The sequence below is a fragment of the Pipistrellus hanaki genome (assembly GCF_964339955.1).
Source record: "Pipistrellus hanaki genome assembly, chromosome: 5".
NCBI lineage: Eukaryota > Metazoa > Chordata > Mammalia > Chiroptera > Vespertilionidae > Pipistrellus > Pipistrellus hanaki.
Genome location: NC_140507.1, coordinates 54354809 through 54370803, shown reverse-complemented (window position 1 = coordinate 54370803; position 15995 = coordinate 54354809). Strand labels below are relative to the sequence as shown.

The following is a 15995-nucleotide window of genomic DNA, read 5'->3' as shown; positions in this document are numbered from 1 at the left end:
CCCGGCCGCCGCGGGAGGCCGCACCGCCGTCCCGTCACGGCGTTGGCGCCGGCGGGGCCGAACCCGGAAGTGGCCGAGCCCGCGCGCCCGCCGGTCCGCCCGCCCGTCCCACCGCCGCCGCCGCCGCCGCCGCCGCCGCCCCGCACTCGGGCGAGCGCGGGAGCCGCGCAGTCAGACGGAGCGAGCGCGCCCGGGCCGAGCGGGCCATGGCCGCGGGGGCCGCCGCCGCAGGTGGTGGCGGCGCCCGGTGAGGCGGGCGGGCGCGCGGCTCCCCCTCCGGGGCGGATGGAACGCGGCTCGGCGGGCGGGCAGTGCCGGCGTCCGCGGCTGGAATGGTGCTGGCGGCGGCGGGCGGTGCCTGCGTTCTGAAGCCCGAGAGGAGCCACCATGGAGACGCCGCCGCTGCCTCCCGCGTGAGTGAGCGGGCGGCGGGCGGGCGGGCTGTGCGGCTGCGGACACGGCGGCGCTGCTCGGGGACGGCCGCCCGGGTGCTCGCTGGCCGCCGCCGCGGGCGTGGGGCGCCCGGAGCCGCCGGGAGCCGCCGGGAGCGGACGCCCGGGGCGGGCGGCGGGCGGTGGGAGCCGCGGGGCGTGACGAGGCGCGGTCCCCGCAGTCCCGAGGCGGGCGGACACTCAACCGCTGCCCGGGATTTCCTGGGAGGGAGGGAGAGAAGGGGCTCCCCGATGATCCCCCCGGAGAGGAGGAGGCTCGGGTTGGGGCTGTGTGTGTGAGGGGCTCTGCCCACCGTGTGTGCCTCCCCCCCCCCCCCCCCCCCCCGGAATGCACGGGCGGCGGGTGCCCCGCAGGCCGACCCCCCTCTCGGAGGGATGGAGCTGGGAGGATGGATGCTCGGGAGTCCGCTGGCAAAAGGGTCCTGGAAAGTACCAGACAGCCCCGGCGGCGTCTCGATGGATTGATCCTAGGTGGCTTGCTTCTCCGAATTTCTAGTAAAATTAATTCGAGGAGCATGTCCATCGCTGGAGGAGCCGTGGGGCATGTGACCTGTTTTACCTGGCGCTGCAGAGAACTGTATCCAAAAACCAGAGCATCCTCTGTTTCCTTGGTACCCTGGACACAGCCCTGGTGCAGCGACCTGCCAGGCACAGGTGTCTTTTTTTTCTTTCTTTCTTTTCTTGGTACCCAGATACATTTCAAGATGACCGACAACAGAATTACTTCTTAGAAATAATCACAGCTGAACAATTCTATGGAAGATGTCACCTTATTGAGTACATGATTTAAAAAAACAACAACACACACATTTTGGTAAAAGTGAACTATATACATCTCCGAGTTCTTATTGTGTTCACATTGGATGTGCTTTCCTTTGTTGAACCTTTCTGAAGGAACAAGAGCCCTTTGAATCCTGACTTTTCAAACCGCAGACACACCTCATTCTGAAGAACGGCTTACCTTGCCATGAGAGTTTATTCATGGAGTCTTAACGTTTTTTTGTTTCTTTTTTTTAACCTTGATTTTGCCAGCTTCATTCCATTCACTCATCTGCCTCATGTGATTATTTGGTAGCATTCCAGCCACACTATGGATATTAGGCTTCTGCTGAATAATTCTTTTGATGCTGAACCATTTTTTAGGAGATCTAATAGGATTCTGGAATTACAATTGTTAAAAGTGCCTTATGGATGTTAGCTTGAGTGGAACAGGTCATGGGGATCGAAGGAGCAGATGATAAGCCTCTTGAATGGACCCTCCTGGGCTAGTAGAAAGGAGGACTCATTTGCTCCATGATCACTTAGAGGGCTTTGGGGTCTGGTTTGGTTCCTCAGCAGGTTCAGGAAAGCTCCTGATTCCTAGGAAGCATGATGGTGGATTGCTAACATCAGCAGCGTGAGCATGGCACTGGCACAAGTTACGTCCAGGCTTAGAGGCGCTGAAGGCAGGAGATGCTACTTGTATATAGACAACACATAGTATGTACCGTAAATCACGTAGATGTTTTCCGAGCAAAGCTGCCCCCTTTATATTGGTTCTCTATAACCCCTTTTTGCTTTTTGAGCAGAGGGTCCTAAAGGAAAGAGAAAGCCCTACCAGTGTGGCTCAGTGTTTGAGTATTGATCCACGAATGGTCACATACCCAGTGGGGGGCATGCAGGAGGCACCCTATAGATGAATCTCATCATTAATGTTTCTATCCCTCTCTCCCTCTCCCATCCTTTCTTTGAAATTAATAAAAATACTTAAAAACTTTTTTTTTTAAAGGGGAAGAATAAGAAGATTTTAGAATGCAGATGAAAAGAATGGGTGTGGAAAAGCAGGCTTTGGAGGGAGGGAGTAGAGACATAAGCAATGATTTAAATATAAATATTAAAAAATAACCGGGGGTTAAGGGGATACTTTGTAAAGTGTATGATGGTCTAACCGCTATGCTGTACATTTGAAACTAATCAAAACAATACTTTTTTTTAAACTGTAATTAAAAAAAAAAATGAAATAGATGTTTACATGCAAATGTTGATACATGGAATCCAGGAAGGAACAGCTAATAGCTTTGGTGTCTTGCACAATTCTTTGGTATTGAGACTCCATCAATAGCGCCCTAACAATGATAGGCTGAGAGGTAATCGCCTGCAGCGATGAAAGCATTGTTACAACTTCTTTCTATCATGGGTGGCCAGAGTTGGTGAGACTTTTGCATTGTTTCTGTTCATTTAATAATAAATACAAATAGGTTTTATTTTCCCTTGGCCTAACTAGGATTAATTCTCATTCCAGAGTCCCTTAAAAGTGTTGCTTACCTTTCTGTAAATCAGAAATAGTCTTCCTTCCCACCCCTTGGCCTGTTTGCTTCCACTCCCACTAACTTGTTTCTTCCTTCTACTCTGAATCATGGGTGCTGGATTTGAGAGATGCAGGCAGTGTCTTTGGGCCTCACGGGGCTAGAGCTAGCCTAGGACAGAGGCCGGTGAAAGTTACTGGGAGGGCTCAGCCTTTCATCAGGTTAGATTTGTAGCCTGGGTTTTAAGGCAAAGAAAGATGTTTGACGTGGGCTTAAAGTGCTTTGGATGATGTAGTAGGAACCAGGGACTCAGATCCTCTTTGTTTGAGTGTGTGTTTATTATTTCATTCATTCTGCAAATATTAGAGTGCCCGTGTCTCTGTCTGGCTCTGTGTGCGGTACTTTTGCTCATACTTCTCTCTTAACAGTCAGTTTTACATTGCTTTCAAATCCCACCTTGTTCTCTTTTTGCCTGTTGGCATATTGTCTTGGAGGAATGGAGGCGACTGTGCCCAGGCTCCCTTGTCCCTTCACTACGGGCTTGTTGAAATTAGGTTTTGATTTCTTCTCTTTTTTCCCCCACTCCTCATCACTTTGGTTTTCATATTGATTGTCATTGGGCTTTAATATCTCTGCTTATTGTGTTTTTGCATCCTTGGGTACACAGAGTATTTAGATGCTGTTGCATTTTGAATTTTGGGAGATGGGATGACCATGGCACATGTGCCTCAGAATCTGAAAGGTGTGCAATTAGATGTAAATTAGTAAAGGAGTTTCAGGCCATCAACTGAGATGTACAAAAGGAAATGTAAATGGATAAGCCCTCATCTCAGGAATGTTTTCTGTATTTTAACTTTCAGAGTTATTTTTGAGAGGATTTCCTCCTACTTGTTAAGGGAAGACTAGGTAGGAGGTGTAGGGCATAGTTCATCCTTTGACCTCCCCTCACTGAACAGTTTTCTTGGCCTTTGTTTTCCTATTGTCTCTTATTTCATAAGTTGGCTTTCTCTCTACAGATCTTGTTTTTTTTTTGTTTGTTTTTTTTTTTTTTGCTTTTCCTTTTCAAAACTAAGCAAACATGCTTCAGATGCAACCATATTTTTTTCCAGTTGATTCCACATCACTGGACACTCTTGAACTTTGGAGGTGTTCAAGCATAGGCTGGCAAACATCTTGTTGACTGAGTTTTAAGGGATTGAAGCAGAAGATTGTAAAATTGGAAGTCCACCATAGAATTGCTGAGTTTTTGTTTTTGTTTTGCCAGGCAAAGAAATTTTGATAAACTAATGCTCAACTATCAAAGGACATTTTAGTACCCCTTCCCAATTCAAAGAAGGACATAATCTCAGAATAAAGGATAGTTCTTAAGTGGAATAAATTTAGTTTTATGAAAATTTACTATATTGCCTTCATTTTGTCACAGATCAGTTAAAAGTTCATTGAGGTCTAACATTTGCGATCCACTGGACCAATGATCTTTAATGTTCTTTCTAATGTTAAGATTCAATTCCTGTCAATTTGGAACTTTGCCATTGGTTATCCCAATATCCATTTGTTTGTCTTTTATAGCCTGCTGGCTATAAGAGTTTAACTAGTTTTTTGTTTAACTAGTCCTAAGTAAATTGGGCATCTCTCAGATTATAGGTGAACCTCCTCAATGATAGACAAAAACTTTAAAATACTTAGGTAATGTTGAAAGAAGACAAATGAATCCTTGTGTATTAAAGGAAGTGTAATATATAAAGAAATTTTCTAACTGCATTTGGGAACTTGAGAAGTTGGTTTTGGAATAATAGCATTTATGTAGTAGTCTTGAAATTTTCTGACGCTGGAAAATCACTGCTCCACCTCCCACCCAAAATCCCCCAAACCTTTTGTTTTTGGTTAATATTTTCTAGGGCACTTAGTTGGCATTTAATAAATATTAGTTACTATACTTTTGTGAAGGTGATTCTAAATATACTCATCTGTGATTGTTATGGAACTGCACCAGGAGTGTTTATGAAAACAATTCAACTTCTTTCTTAAGATCAAGGTGATATGAAAAATTGAAAATTGCCTTTCAGAATGCTTTTTGATAGAATTCTTCCAAATTCTAAATGTATCTACTGTTCGAAATGAGAGAGTTCAGGTTTTGTTCAGATTTATTGGGTTCCTACTATGACCCGGCTTTGGGAAAAACTCAGAAAGCAAAACAAAGTCCTTTTCCTCATGGTTGAAACTGATAGGGAACAAATATAGAACACAATTACTGTAGTGGGTGGGTTAATATACTTTGTCTTATGCACTTTTTCATTTCAGACTCTTGGCATTTGCTACTGTATTTTTTGGACCAGTTCTTTTCACTGATTCTGCTTTGCAAAACAATCCCTTGCTTTCCATGACATTACCTTTTCTTGGGTTCTCCTCTAGTTTTTAGGTTGCTAAATGTGACTTACATTATTTTATTACTTTATTTCATCAACCTACCTTGTAGTGTAGGTCCTGTAATTTTTTAAGTTGTTTTTCGCAAATTTATTTAAAACTAGAGGCCTGGTGCACAAAATTCATGCCTGGGTAGGGTTCCTAGGCCTAGCCAGCGGTCAGGGCTGATCTGTGGGATGACTGGTTGGGTGACCACTGCGGATCCTCCCCCCTGGCCCTGCCTTGGCCCGCCTGGCATCTCCTGCTCACGGCCCTGCCCCCCACTGCCACTGCTGGTTGCCTCCCTCTGTGGGGCAATCGCCTCCCTTCCTTCCTTGCTGGCACTGGCCTTGGCTGGCCTGGGGGCTGGGGGCAGCTCCTGCTTTCAGTGTCTGCCCCCTGGTGGTCAGTGCACATCATAGCAACCAGTCGTTCCACCAGTTGTTCTGTTCGGTTTATTTGCTTATTAGGCTTTTATTATATAGGATATATTTTTATTGCTTTTTAGAGAAAGGAAGGGAGAAGGATAGAGAGATAAAAATATCGATGAGAGAGAGGAATATATCAATTGGCTGCCTTCTGCACACCCCACCCTGGGGATTGAGCCTGAAACCCAGCCATGTGCCCTGACTGAGAATTGAACCAGTGACCTCTTGGTTCCAATTGCTGAGCCACACTGGCTGGGCAGGTCTCTTATAATTATCTTTTTTTCAGAGGTTAAATTACTTTCCCAAGCTTATCATAGAGGAGAATCTGGGACTCTAATCTCTCTCTGTGGATCACTTTTTTGTCTTCCGTGGCTTCTCATCTGTTACTGTTCATTGGCAGTAGCTGTTCCTCACAGATGCAGGCCTTGGCCACTTCTTCTTTTCAATCAGCTATTAATTGCTAAGCTGTGGCTCCATCTGTTTCTTAAGACTGGGCTCAAGAGCTGTGCTTCAAACTTGAATCTACTCTTAGCTCATATCTCAGATTTAACATTTCTAAAGCTGAGTTCATAATCTTTGTTCTGAAACTGATTTCCCTTTATAACATCTCTACTTATTCAGTGGAATAATCAATCTACCCAAATCCTTGGAATGGTCTTTGATTTCTGTCTTTTGTCACCCTCCACATCTTATCAGCTTCCAGGAACTGTTGAGCCTCGGTTTCAAGTGTCCATTCTGACTACTACTATTTTATTGAACAGATTTCATCACTTGATACCGGATTTTTCTTCTATTGAGCTCTGTTTTCTCTCCTCACCTTTAAGTCCACCTACTACGTATTTGACACCCCACCTCCCCACCCCCACCCCAATATCTTAGAGTGATGTCAAAACTAGCTATCTCAGCCAGGTAGTCACAACCCTCCATCGTTCTGGCCATATCTTATGTGTTCAGAGTCTGCCTTATCACAAGCCAGGCGTTGCCAGACTTTTTCCTGCCCCCAGTTAAAATAACTGAGTCGGAGCCCCATTTCCTTCAAAAAGCCTTGCCTATTTCCTTCAACTCATTCCAGCTCTCTTTGCATTCCAGTGGTCTTTATAATTAGTAGCCTGTAATCTTGCACCTGTATGGTTGTGCCCTTCCTCCGCGGTTTCAGATGTGCCTCCCCGGTTAGATGGTAACCGGAGAATGCTGCTGTGTTCAGCCTCCTTGATATCCCTCCCCCTGCTTAGCGCAGGGCACGCAGTAGGCATCTAGGCAGGGCTTCCCTCCTTGATTTACTAACAGTGGTGGTTATCTGGAGTATTATTAATAATTTTAATTGACTATTGCGATTAAAGACAAGGAAGACCAATAAAGTCCATAAAAATATATCTCCATACTCAGTGTAGCTCCCTACGTTAACATTTTTCTTCTGAACTCTGTTTACATTCGGAAGTGTTTAGAGCTTGGGTAGTTCCCTGAGGCAAGTGGGGGAGGTGTTATTACCTTTGACTTTCATGTTATGGCTTATATTAGACATATTTGTTGAATAACAAAACCTTTTTTTATAATTGAACAGTCTGAAGCCCAGAGAGGCCGAGTAATTAATTCAAGGTCAGTTGGTTAGTATTTGGCTTAGGCAGGAGGACAATCCGGGTCATCCAGCTGATTCTGGCCTTCTCCTCTAGTGCCTTTGCATTCAAGCGCTGGAAAATGGAGCCCATTCAACTGAATTGCCAAGTCATATTGCTGCCCTCTCTTACCAGCCAAGTGATGGCAATACTAGGAAAAATGGCCAAACAGTATCAGAAATATGAGTGATAAAAGACATGAAAATGTTTGAAATGGCTCACCAACCTCCTTTTCTTGTGGAACCTCATAAACATCTCACTCTGACGGTGCTTTGTTAATTGTTTATAACATATTCTTTAAAATAAGAGTGATCTTGCATAAGATATGTTTTTACTCTGGTCCCTTTCCTGGTAACAGGCACTGTCAGGGACAAAAAGTGCCTGATTGTGCTCTGTTTGTCATGTAGGTGGGAGGGAAAGAAGGAGAGAGAGCTGAGTTGAACTGAAGCAGAGCTTTATACAGCTCTATTGTTCCGTCTGAGAGCAATTATGCTCCAGCTTCCATCAACCTCTCCACCTCAGACACCCCAACCCCTCCTCCTGCCAAAGCTTCCCCACAACTTACCAGAAAGCCACACAGCCAAGTCCTGGGGGCTGGAGAGGGGTGGCATGTAATACCTCCCTCTGCCCACCAATAGGTTCAGTACCCTGCCTTAAGGGCTAATCCATTTTATTTGTTTTAAAATATATTTTTATTGACTCTAGGGAGAGAGAGATAGAAACATCAATGATGACAGAGGGTCATTAATTGGCTGCCTCCTGCACACCCCCTAATGGGGATCGAGCTTGCAACCTGGACATGTGCCCTTGACCAGGATCAAACCTGGGACCCTTCAGTCTGCAGGCCAATGCTCTATCCACTGAGCCAAACTGCCTAGGCCAAGGGCTAATCCATTTTAGTAACATTGGGCATTTCCAGTTTTTCTAGATGTTTCGTTTCCAGTTCTGGGAAATCGGAAAGGTAACTTTTAGCGATATATGTATTATGCTGAACTGTTTGGTGGCATTATTTTGATGTCGTCTGTAAGATGTTCTGTTTCTGGATAGGAAGTTTTGCTAATCTCACAAGATGCTTCCATATACGATTCTAAAACTATATACTGAAGGTATAGTTCAAGTTCTTACATATCTAGATAGATATTAACACTTAAAAAATATATTTTTTTTTATTGATTTCAGAGATGAAAGGAGAGGGAGCCAGCTATAGAAATATCAATGATGAGAGAGAATCATTAATCGGCTGCCTCTTGCACACCTCCACTGGGGATTGAGCTCACACCCCGGGCATCTGTCCTTGATCAGAATTGAACCCGGAACCCTTCAGTCCGCAGGCTGATGCTCTATCCACGGAGCCAAACTGGCCAGGACCAGACATTAACATTTTAAGCTATATTTATTTGTGTAATAGCACCATATATTTATAGGTCACAGTTAGTCTACTGGTTCTGGACCTAATAAAAGTTTAAATTCTAAACGCTTGTAGGAAATTTGCAAAGCACGTCTCTTTGCCTTTGGTTAATTGCAAAAACTGAAACGACAACCAAACCTTAAGGAGGGTTTTGCAAGAGGGAAAGCCTTCTACTTTTTACAACCTGTAAAAGTTTGTAATAGTGTGGAGGTTGTTTGGGTGAGATGAAGGATGTGAGACTGTGTTGTTGGGAAACTGTAGTGACATGACACATATTAGTTGAAATATTAGTTATAGTTCTGATATTCTGGACTTGTGTAAGGAAGCAATGTTAGTACTATAACCAGCATCAGAATGCAAGTTTAGCTAGGACAGTGGTCAGCAAATTCATTAGTCAACAGAGCCAAATATCAACAGACAACGATTGAAATTTCTTTTGAGAGCCAAAATTTTTAAACTTCTTCTAACTTTTTCAAAATGGACTCACCCAGGTCGTGGTATTTTGTGGAATAGCCACACTCAAGGGGCCAAAGAGCTGCATGTGGCTCACAAGCCGCATTTTGCCGACCACGGAGATAGGAAGACAACAAAGAAAACCAAAGCGATATTGTAAAGTAATGGAGAAACTTCAGAGCCTTACAGCATGGGTGCTGACTTTGAAAACAGCAGCTGCTGACGTGAACTGGGCAGAAATTTGTGAGTAATGGTGGGTGACTCATTGCAGGCAGGGGAGTCTTGCAGCTTTTGAGGTGAACAGGCAAAAGGGAGAGCAGAGATCGTGGTCACCCAGGGGCTAAGTATTTGTGTTGTGCATGTGAAAATGTTTAGTCCCCTGTTACATTTTGCAGCTGCAACATTCACATGAATTATAGCATTGTTTCTGCCAGAAAGCGTAAAAAACATAACCAACCCATATTTTGTAGTGTTTGTTCTCAATCTGAGATGATTGTCCTGGAGTGGGAGTTAAGTAGGTGGTGGGGCACATTAAATCACTTAAAAAAATTATCCATAGCCTCCATTCACCCCTACTCCTGGAGATGCTGTCATTCTTAGTCCTATAAAAAGGGCTTGCCTGAATCTTCATGCGAAGTGTGTTGGTGAAGTGTAGTTTGAAAAAAATTGCTTGGGTCATTGTGATTCTTCTGTCCCCGTCCACTGGACATCACTGTGCCCAAGTAAATGATGCACATGTTAAAGAAATTGGACCTAATTTTTAAAGCGCCCTCAAAATGTTTGTAGTAGGTTTAAACCTTTGCCTCGTTGTGGAGTCTTGACCCTTCAAAGGGGACAGCCCAGTCTCTATTTGCTTCTTCTTGGAGAATTCAGTTGTTGTCAGTAATGTGTTCTCAGCCAGAGTTAGAAAGTTAGCTGGTCTGAGAAGCCACTTTTGCCCACAGCTGGGAATGTGCAGAAGAGTCAGTCATTGAAAGAAGGCTTTAGGATTATCTAACAAAACATGGCAGTGTGCTGGAAACCAAACCCTTGGAAGGCTCAACTATTTTAGAGTATGTTTTGTAACAGTAGACCATTGGATAATTTTAAGGCTGATTATGGAATGTAGAATAAGGGAAAGACTTAAAAGCGGAAAACCTTGAGAAAGTATCTCCTCCAGATATTTTAAAGAAGACAGTTCTCAGAATGAAGAGCAAAAGAAGCAGGGACAAGATATAATTCTGCACTTAACATGGTATAACTTAAAGGGTTACCTTCCACTTAGCTGCTTCCTAGTATGTGTTTATTTCCCATGTCTGTAGTTTTAGACATGAAGTGTAATGTTCTGTTGCTTATTTCTATTTCTGAATGAGAGGCCATCTAACACAAAACCACGTAGGAAATGGAAAAATGCGGAAAGGGCTTTAGTGTTGCAGATGTAGATTTGTGCAGCAGGGTGCTGTTTTTAAGTGGCTGTCAGTACAGAGAACACTAAAAAAAAGTTTTAATGCTATTTCTTATTTCTTTAAGCATTTGAATAAAGCCTTTTCTTTGCAGAGTTCCTGGAATACATAAAGAAAGTGGGAGCTGAAAATAGCTTTCAGAAAGCACCAATGTAGGCATTATTGGTTGTGTGGTAGCTGTCTTAAAGTTAATTCTCTAATACTAGAAGTCTTAATTTCTAATTTCTCAAGTAAATATAAGCATTCTTGACTTTTAAGGATATTCTTTCTAGGGCAGAGTTGCTTTTTCTATTTTGAACATTTTCTGAAAAACTTGCTATGGTAGTTTGCTGATCCTCAATATTATATTTTCTCTGTACTGTAAACTCCAAATTACCAAACTACAAGCTGATGTAAATATTACTAAATTGTTGTATATGTGAACATTCAAGGTTACATGGTCAGACAGTTTGTATAGGTTGCATATATCTTCACATTTCTCCTTTTTCTACTGTTTTCTCTACGAAAGAAAGAAGGGAGGTGGCATTCTGAGAATATGTCTTATACCATGAAGTATTTCCTCAGCCATTTCATCAGGTCTAGATGTTCTGCTATTTTTTGACTTCTAGACTTAACTAGTTCTTTTTCTTAGGCCAGGTGTAACTCTTTCCTCAATACACACACACACATGCACACACGCACACGCACACAGGAGGCCACAGGAAGCAGAGTGCACTCTAGTTGTGGGCTCATCCACTGAGTGCAATGCCTTGCATGAAGCCATTTGTAAGGTCTCTTTAAAAACTCTCACACAGTGAGGAAGCAGGACTGATGATCCGTCCTAGTAGGTAAGCTCTGCAATAATCAGGTATCTCAGAGTAGATTCTGGGGGCATGTGGGAATGAATAAGGATAACATATGGTTCATGTTGGAGGTTACCTGAATGTTTGAGTGCCTGAGTTTTATGGCTTCCTGTACTATCTAAGTCAGTGGTCGCCAACCGGTGGTCTGAGGACCACTGGTAGTCCGTGAGGTCCGAAAGAGTAGTGACCACTGGTTTAAGGAAACTTTTGAGCAGCAGTCGCCACCCGGTGATCCATGGACCACTGGTGGTCCATGAGGTCCGAAAGGTTGGCGACCGCTGGTCTAGGTAAATGATTTTCAGCTGGTGCAAGAATTTTAAAAACATGCAATACCTGACCAGTTAGGGGCACTGGCCTCTTTTTCTGCTACCTTGTCAAATATAAAAAAAAAATGACAACACCCAACACAACAAAACCATCCCATGTGAATGAATCAAAATTATATCTATTTTTTGTTCAGATTGTCAAAAAAATATTGTTGGTGTGTTATAGAATTTTAGTAATCTCTCTCTCTATATAAAAGCCTAAGTGACCATTATGACTGAAAGACTAGAACAACCAGTTGACCAGTTGCATGATGCGCATTGACCACCAGGGGGCAGACGCTCAATGCAGGGGCTGCCCCCTATTGGGAAGTGTGCTCCCATAGCCCCTCCCTCCAGCCAGCCAAACTCCCACAGTTCCTCTCCCCGGCCAGCCAGCCCCCCAAATAGGCCTCGATTGCTGGCCATGCCGAGGGATCCCACCCGTGCACGAATTTGTGCACTGGGCCTCTAGTTAATTTATGTGTGCCATGAGATGGATAAGGTTGAAAATCTCTGATCTAGGTAATCAATGATGTCCACATTGCTGCAGCTAGATTTTTCTCTCTAATTCTAGGATCCAGTATCCATCTGATATCTTTTAGACATCTTCATTTCAAGGTCTGATATCTTAAAACCAACATGTTTAAAACTGAGTTCTTCATCTTCTTACCTGCAACCCGGTTCTACTTACAGCCTTCCCCATCCAATAAACAGTTGCTGAGGCCAAAAACCTTGGAGTCGTTTTGACTTTCTTGACATGCCATATGTGAACAAATCTTTCATTTTATGACAGATCTTATTGACACCACCTTTAAAATATATCAGAACTGAGCCACGTCATCACTGCTTCTGTGTCCACTGCCACTACCCTGCTCTGAGTGACTTTCATCTCCCACTGCATTACTCTCTTAAATAGCTTTCCCCCTTTCATCTTCTACCCACATAGACTATTCCCAACCAGCAGCCAAAATGATCCTTTGAAAATATAAGTTGGATTTGTTACTCTTCTGCAGTGCTTCCCCATTTCACTCCAGGGTAAAAGCCAAAGTTCTTACAGTGTCCAACGAAGCCCTACATGATCTGCACTCCCCTGTCCCTGCCTGACCTAGTTCTGGTCTCACTATGCACTCCTGACTCTGTGCCTTGCCCCTTTTCTTATTTCCATAGCTCTTATCATTGTCTAAGGAGCCTCATACTTTCAAGATTTGTTATGTGTATCTCCCCCCTCTCCCAATGCCACACAGTAGACTCCAAGCTCTGTGAGGACAGGGATCTTTGTTTAGTGATGTATTCCAAGAGCCTAGTACAGTGCTTGGTACATAGTGGGCCACCAAGAAATATTTGCTGAATGAATTAGTGAAAGATAGTATTTTTAAAAATGAATCAGCCTTTCAGAAATGTGTCAGGAAGGAGTTATGAAGAGAAACACAATAACTAATGATGTTTGCCTGTTGTTCTTATGTGAGATATATGGTATACACACACACACACACACACACACACACACACATATATAGAGAGAGAGAGGGAGAGAGAGAGAAAGAGAGAGAGAGATAGAGAGAGAGAGAGAGAGAGATTTTATAAAGCTTAATTTGGTAATCTGATTATTTTACTAAATGAATTTACTGAGATATCATTTACATGTCATAAAATTCACCCACATAATTGTATACTCAGTGATTTTTAGTAAATTTCTAAAGTTGTACAGCCATTTTATCAAAGTTCCCTTGTGCCCATTAGCAGTTAATTTCACCCCCTCTACTGGGTACCCTGATTTTATTTGCTATTTTTTGGCTTCCAAGTCTTGGAAGAATAATTTATACAGTAATACCAATATGGCCTTGTGTTCTTAAAATTATAAATTTAAATATGAAATTAAATATTCATTGCCAAATGCAGGAAATGATGTGGAAATTTAATGAAAAGAATAAGCTTGAGAGTCAGACATGCCTCTTACTTGGCTCTATCATTTTACCAAGTTATCCAACAGAGGAGATAATTTCTTAGCATTTTATTTGGAGGGGTCTGCTGAGCCATGTTTACAGAATTTTTGGTGCTCATCATTGACAGGGAGGTAATTACCCACCTTTTTGTTAAGTTCATAGTGACCATTAGAAAGTTCTGAATTGCCTCTTAATCCTACATTGGCATGTACTATACTGTGAGACTTCTAAAGAAGTGTGGAAGGGGGCGTTCCCTGTATCTGTGTTGCAGCCTGAAAAGCCTAAACTAAATTATCTTTAATAAGGTCTTTTTCTGTTTTTTGTTCTTTTCTTTTATCTACAGATGCACAAAGCAGGGTCACCAGAAGCCTGTCGATTCAAAAGATGATAGTACTGAAAAACACTGCCCAGTGACAGTGAATCCTTGGCACGTGAAGAAAGCTTTTAAAGTCATGAACGAATTAAGAAGGTATCATTACATTAACATACACGTAAACATGGGTGTCTTCCCTTTAATTTTCAGCTGTTTATAGTAAATACACTCCTCTTGTCTCATTGTTGCTTTTTAAAAGCCTTTTCTGCAAGTGTTTTAAAGGAAGAAAGAGAGCAAATAATTGATTAGAAGTGTGAATGGTAGCCATATTGATCTTGTGGCTCAATATGAATTGAGATGTTCCGTAAGCAGGAAGTATATAATGGATTTCCACGATTTAGTACAAAAGAAAGAATGGTAAATAATTATCAATATGTTTTAAAATGTTGATTACATTTTGAAATGATAATATATTGGATATTTTGGGTTAAATAGTATTATTAAAATTTGTTTCACTTGCCGAAACTGGTTTGGCTCTGTGGTAGAGCGTCGGTCTGCAGACTGAAAGGTCCCAGGTTCGATTCCGGTCAAGGGCATGTACATTGGTTGCGGGCACATCCCCGGTAGGGGGTGTGCAGGAGGCTGCTGGTCGATGTTTCTCTCTCATATCTCTTTTCCTTCCTCTCTGTAAAAAATCAATAAAATATATTTTTAAAAAAATTTGTTTCACTGTTTATTTTTAAATATAATTACTAGAAAATTGTGATTTGTGTTGTATTTCTTCTTTTTTTTTTTAAATATATTTTTTATTGATTTTATACAGCGAGGAAGGGAGAGATATAGAGAGTTAGAAACATCGATGAGAGAGAATCATCGATCAGCTGCCTCTTGCACACCTCCTACTGGGGATATGCCCGCAACCAAGGTACATGTCCTTGACTGGAATCGAACCTGGGACCCTTCAGTCCCCAAACCGACGCTCTATCCATTAAGCCAAACCGGTCCCGGCTTGTGTTGTATTTCTATTGGACAGTGGTAGTCTAGGGTTTCTAACTTGGTATCACAAAGAATATGGAAAGAAAAGTTTTAGACAGAGAAGAATGTAACTCTCTCTTTGGTGGTGGTGGTAGTAATTTTAGGAACTTACCCATTGCTTAGGCAATTCTCAGATGTGTTAAGAGTCACTGTAATGAAAAGAGTGACTTTAAAAGTGGATTGAAATATGAGTAGCTTTTCTTTTTCTTTTTTTAAATGTATGTACAGTATTGTTTTTGTTTTCTTAGCATTTTATGAAAGACATTTCCCCCCCATATATTTAAAAGTTTGGGCTAAAAAGAGAGTGACCTAAACTTTCCTTTAAAGTCTCTGTGCTTTGTCTTGTCTGTTCATTTGTTCTTTAATTAAAGAGTTAATAACTTTACTGGTGGGAATGCAATGGTGAGCCAATACAGACATCGTTACTGTCCTCATGGGGCTTATGGTTGACTATACGAAGCAGTTATTAATCAGTCAAAGAATCATATAAATAATTCCAGTGGCAGTTAGTGCTATAAGAAGGGATATGGAGGCAGATAACAAGCTATGAAGGAAGGCTTCCCTGAGAAGATGGGAATAATTGTGCTGAGATCTGAAAAGAAATAGAGGTAAGGAAATAAAGTCCAGATGGAGTGAGAGAGATTAGAGAACTGTGTTCTAGCTGGGGAATGGCAGTGCTCAAATCTATGATGGGAGGGAGCTGGCCCCACTGGAGGACTCGGGAGCAGCTGGGGCACAGATGGCCAGGAGGTCACGGCAAGAGTGCCTTGTTGTGTGAGTGCCTCTTAATTATGCGTGGGAAGGTGAGGGCCAGTGTTTTTAGGATCTCATGCAATTTGTTCTTTATCAGGAGTTCCCGGGAGAAAGCCATTAAATAATTTTAAGCAGGGATGTGACATGATCAGAGTTGTATTTCGCAAAGAGCACACTGGCTTCTGGGTGGAGAGAGTGGATTGAAGAGAGAGGGACAAGAAAAAGTTAAAATGAATATTGGATGGTTGATTTGCTTCCTTCCTAGTCTTACTCTGACAACATTTCTAATAAGTAGGTTTTCATTTAGTCTTTGGGAAAAA

The 15995-nt window shown here is 42.6% G+C and overlaps 1 protein-coding gene across 1 annotated transcript in view; it reads left to right on the top strand.

The window, feature by feature from the left end:
- Nucleotides 1-114: 114 nt before the first annotated feature.
- KLHL2 (kelch like family member 2) overlaps nt 115-15995 on the top strand; it is a 77862-nt gene continuing 61981 nt past the window's right edge. The window contains exons 1-2 of the mRNA XM_084883977.1: nt 115-413; nt 13918-14043. Of these exons, the coding sequence (XP_084740103.1) occupies nt 388-413; nt 13918-14043 (152 nt within the window). The 5' untranslated portion in view covers nt 115-387. The remainder of the gene's footprint in view (nt 414-13917; nt 14044-15995) is intronic.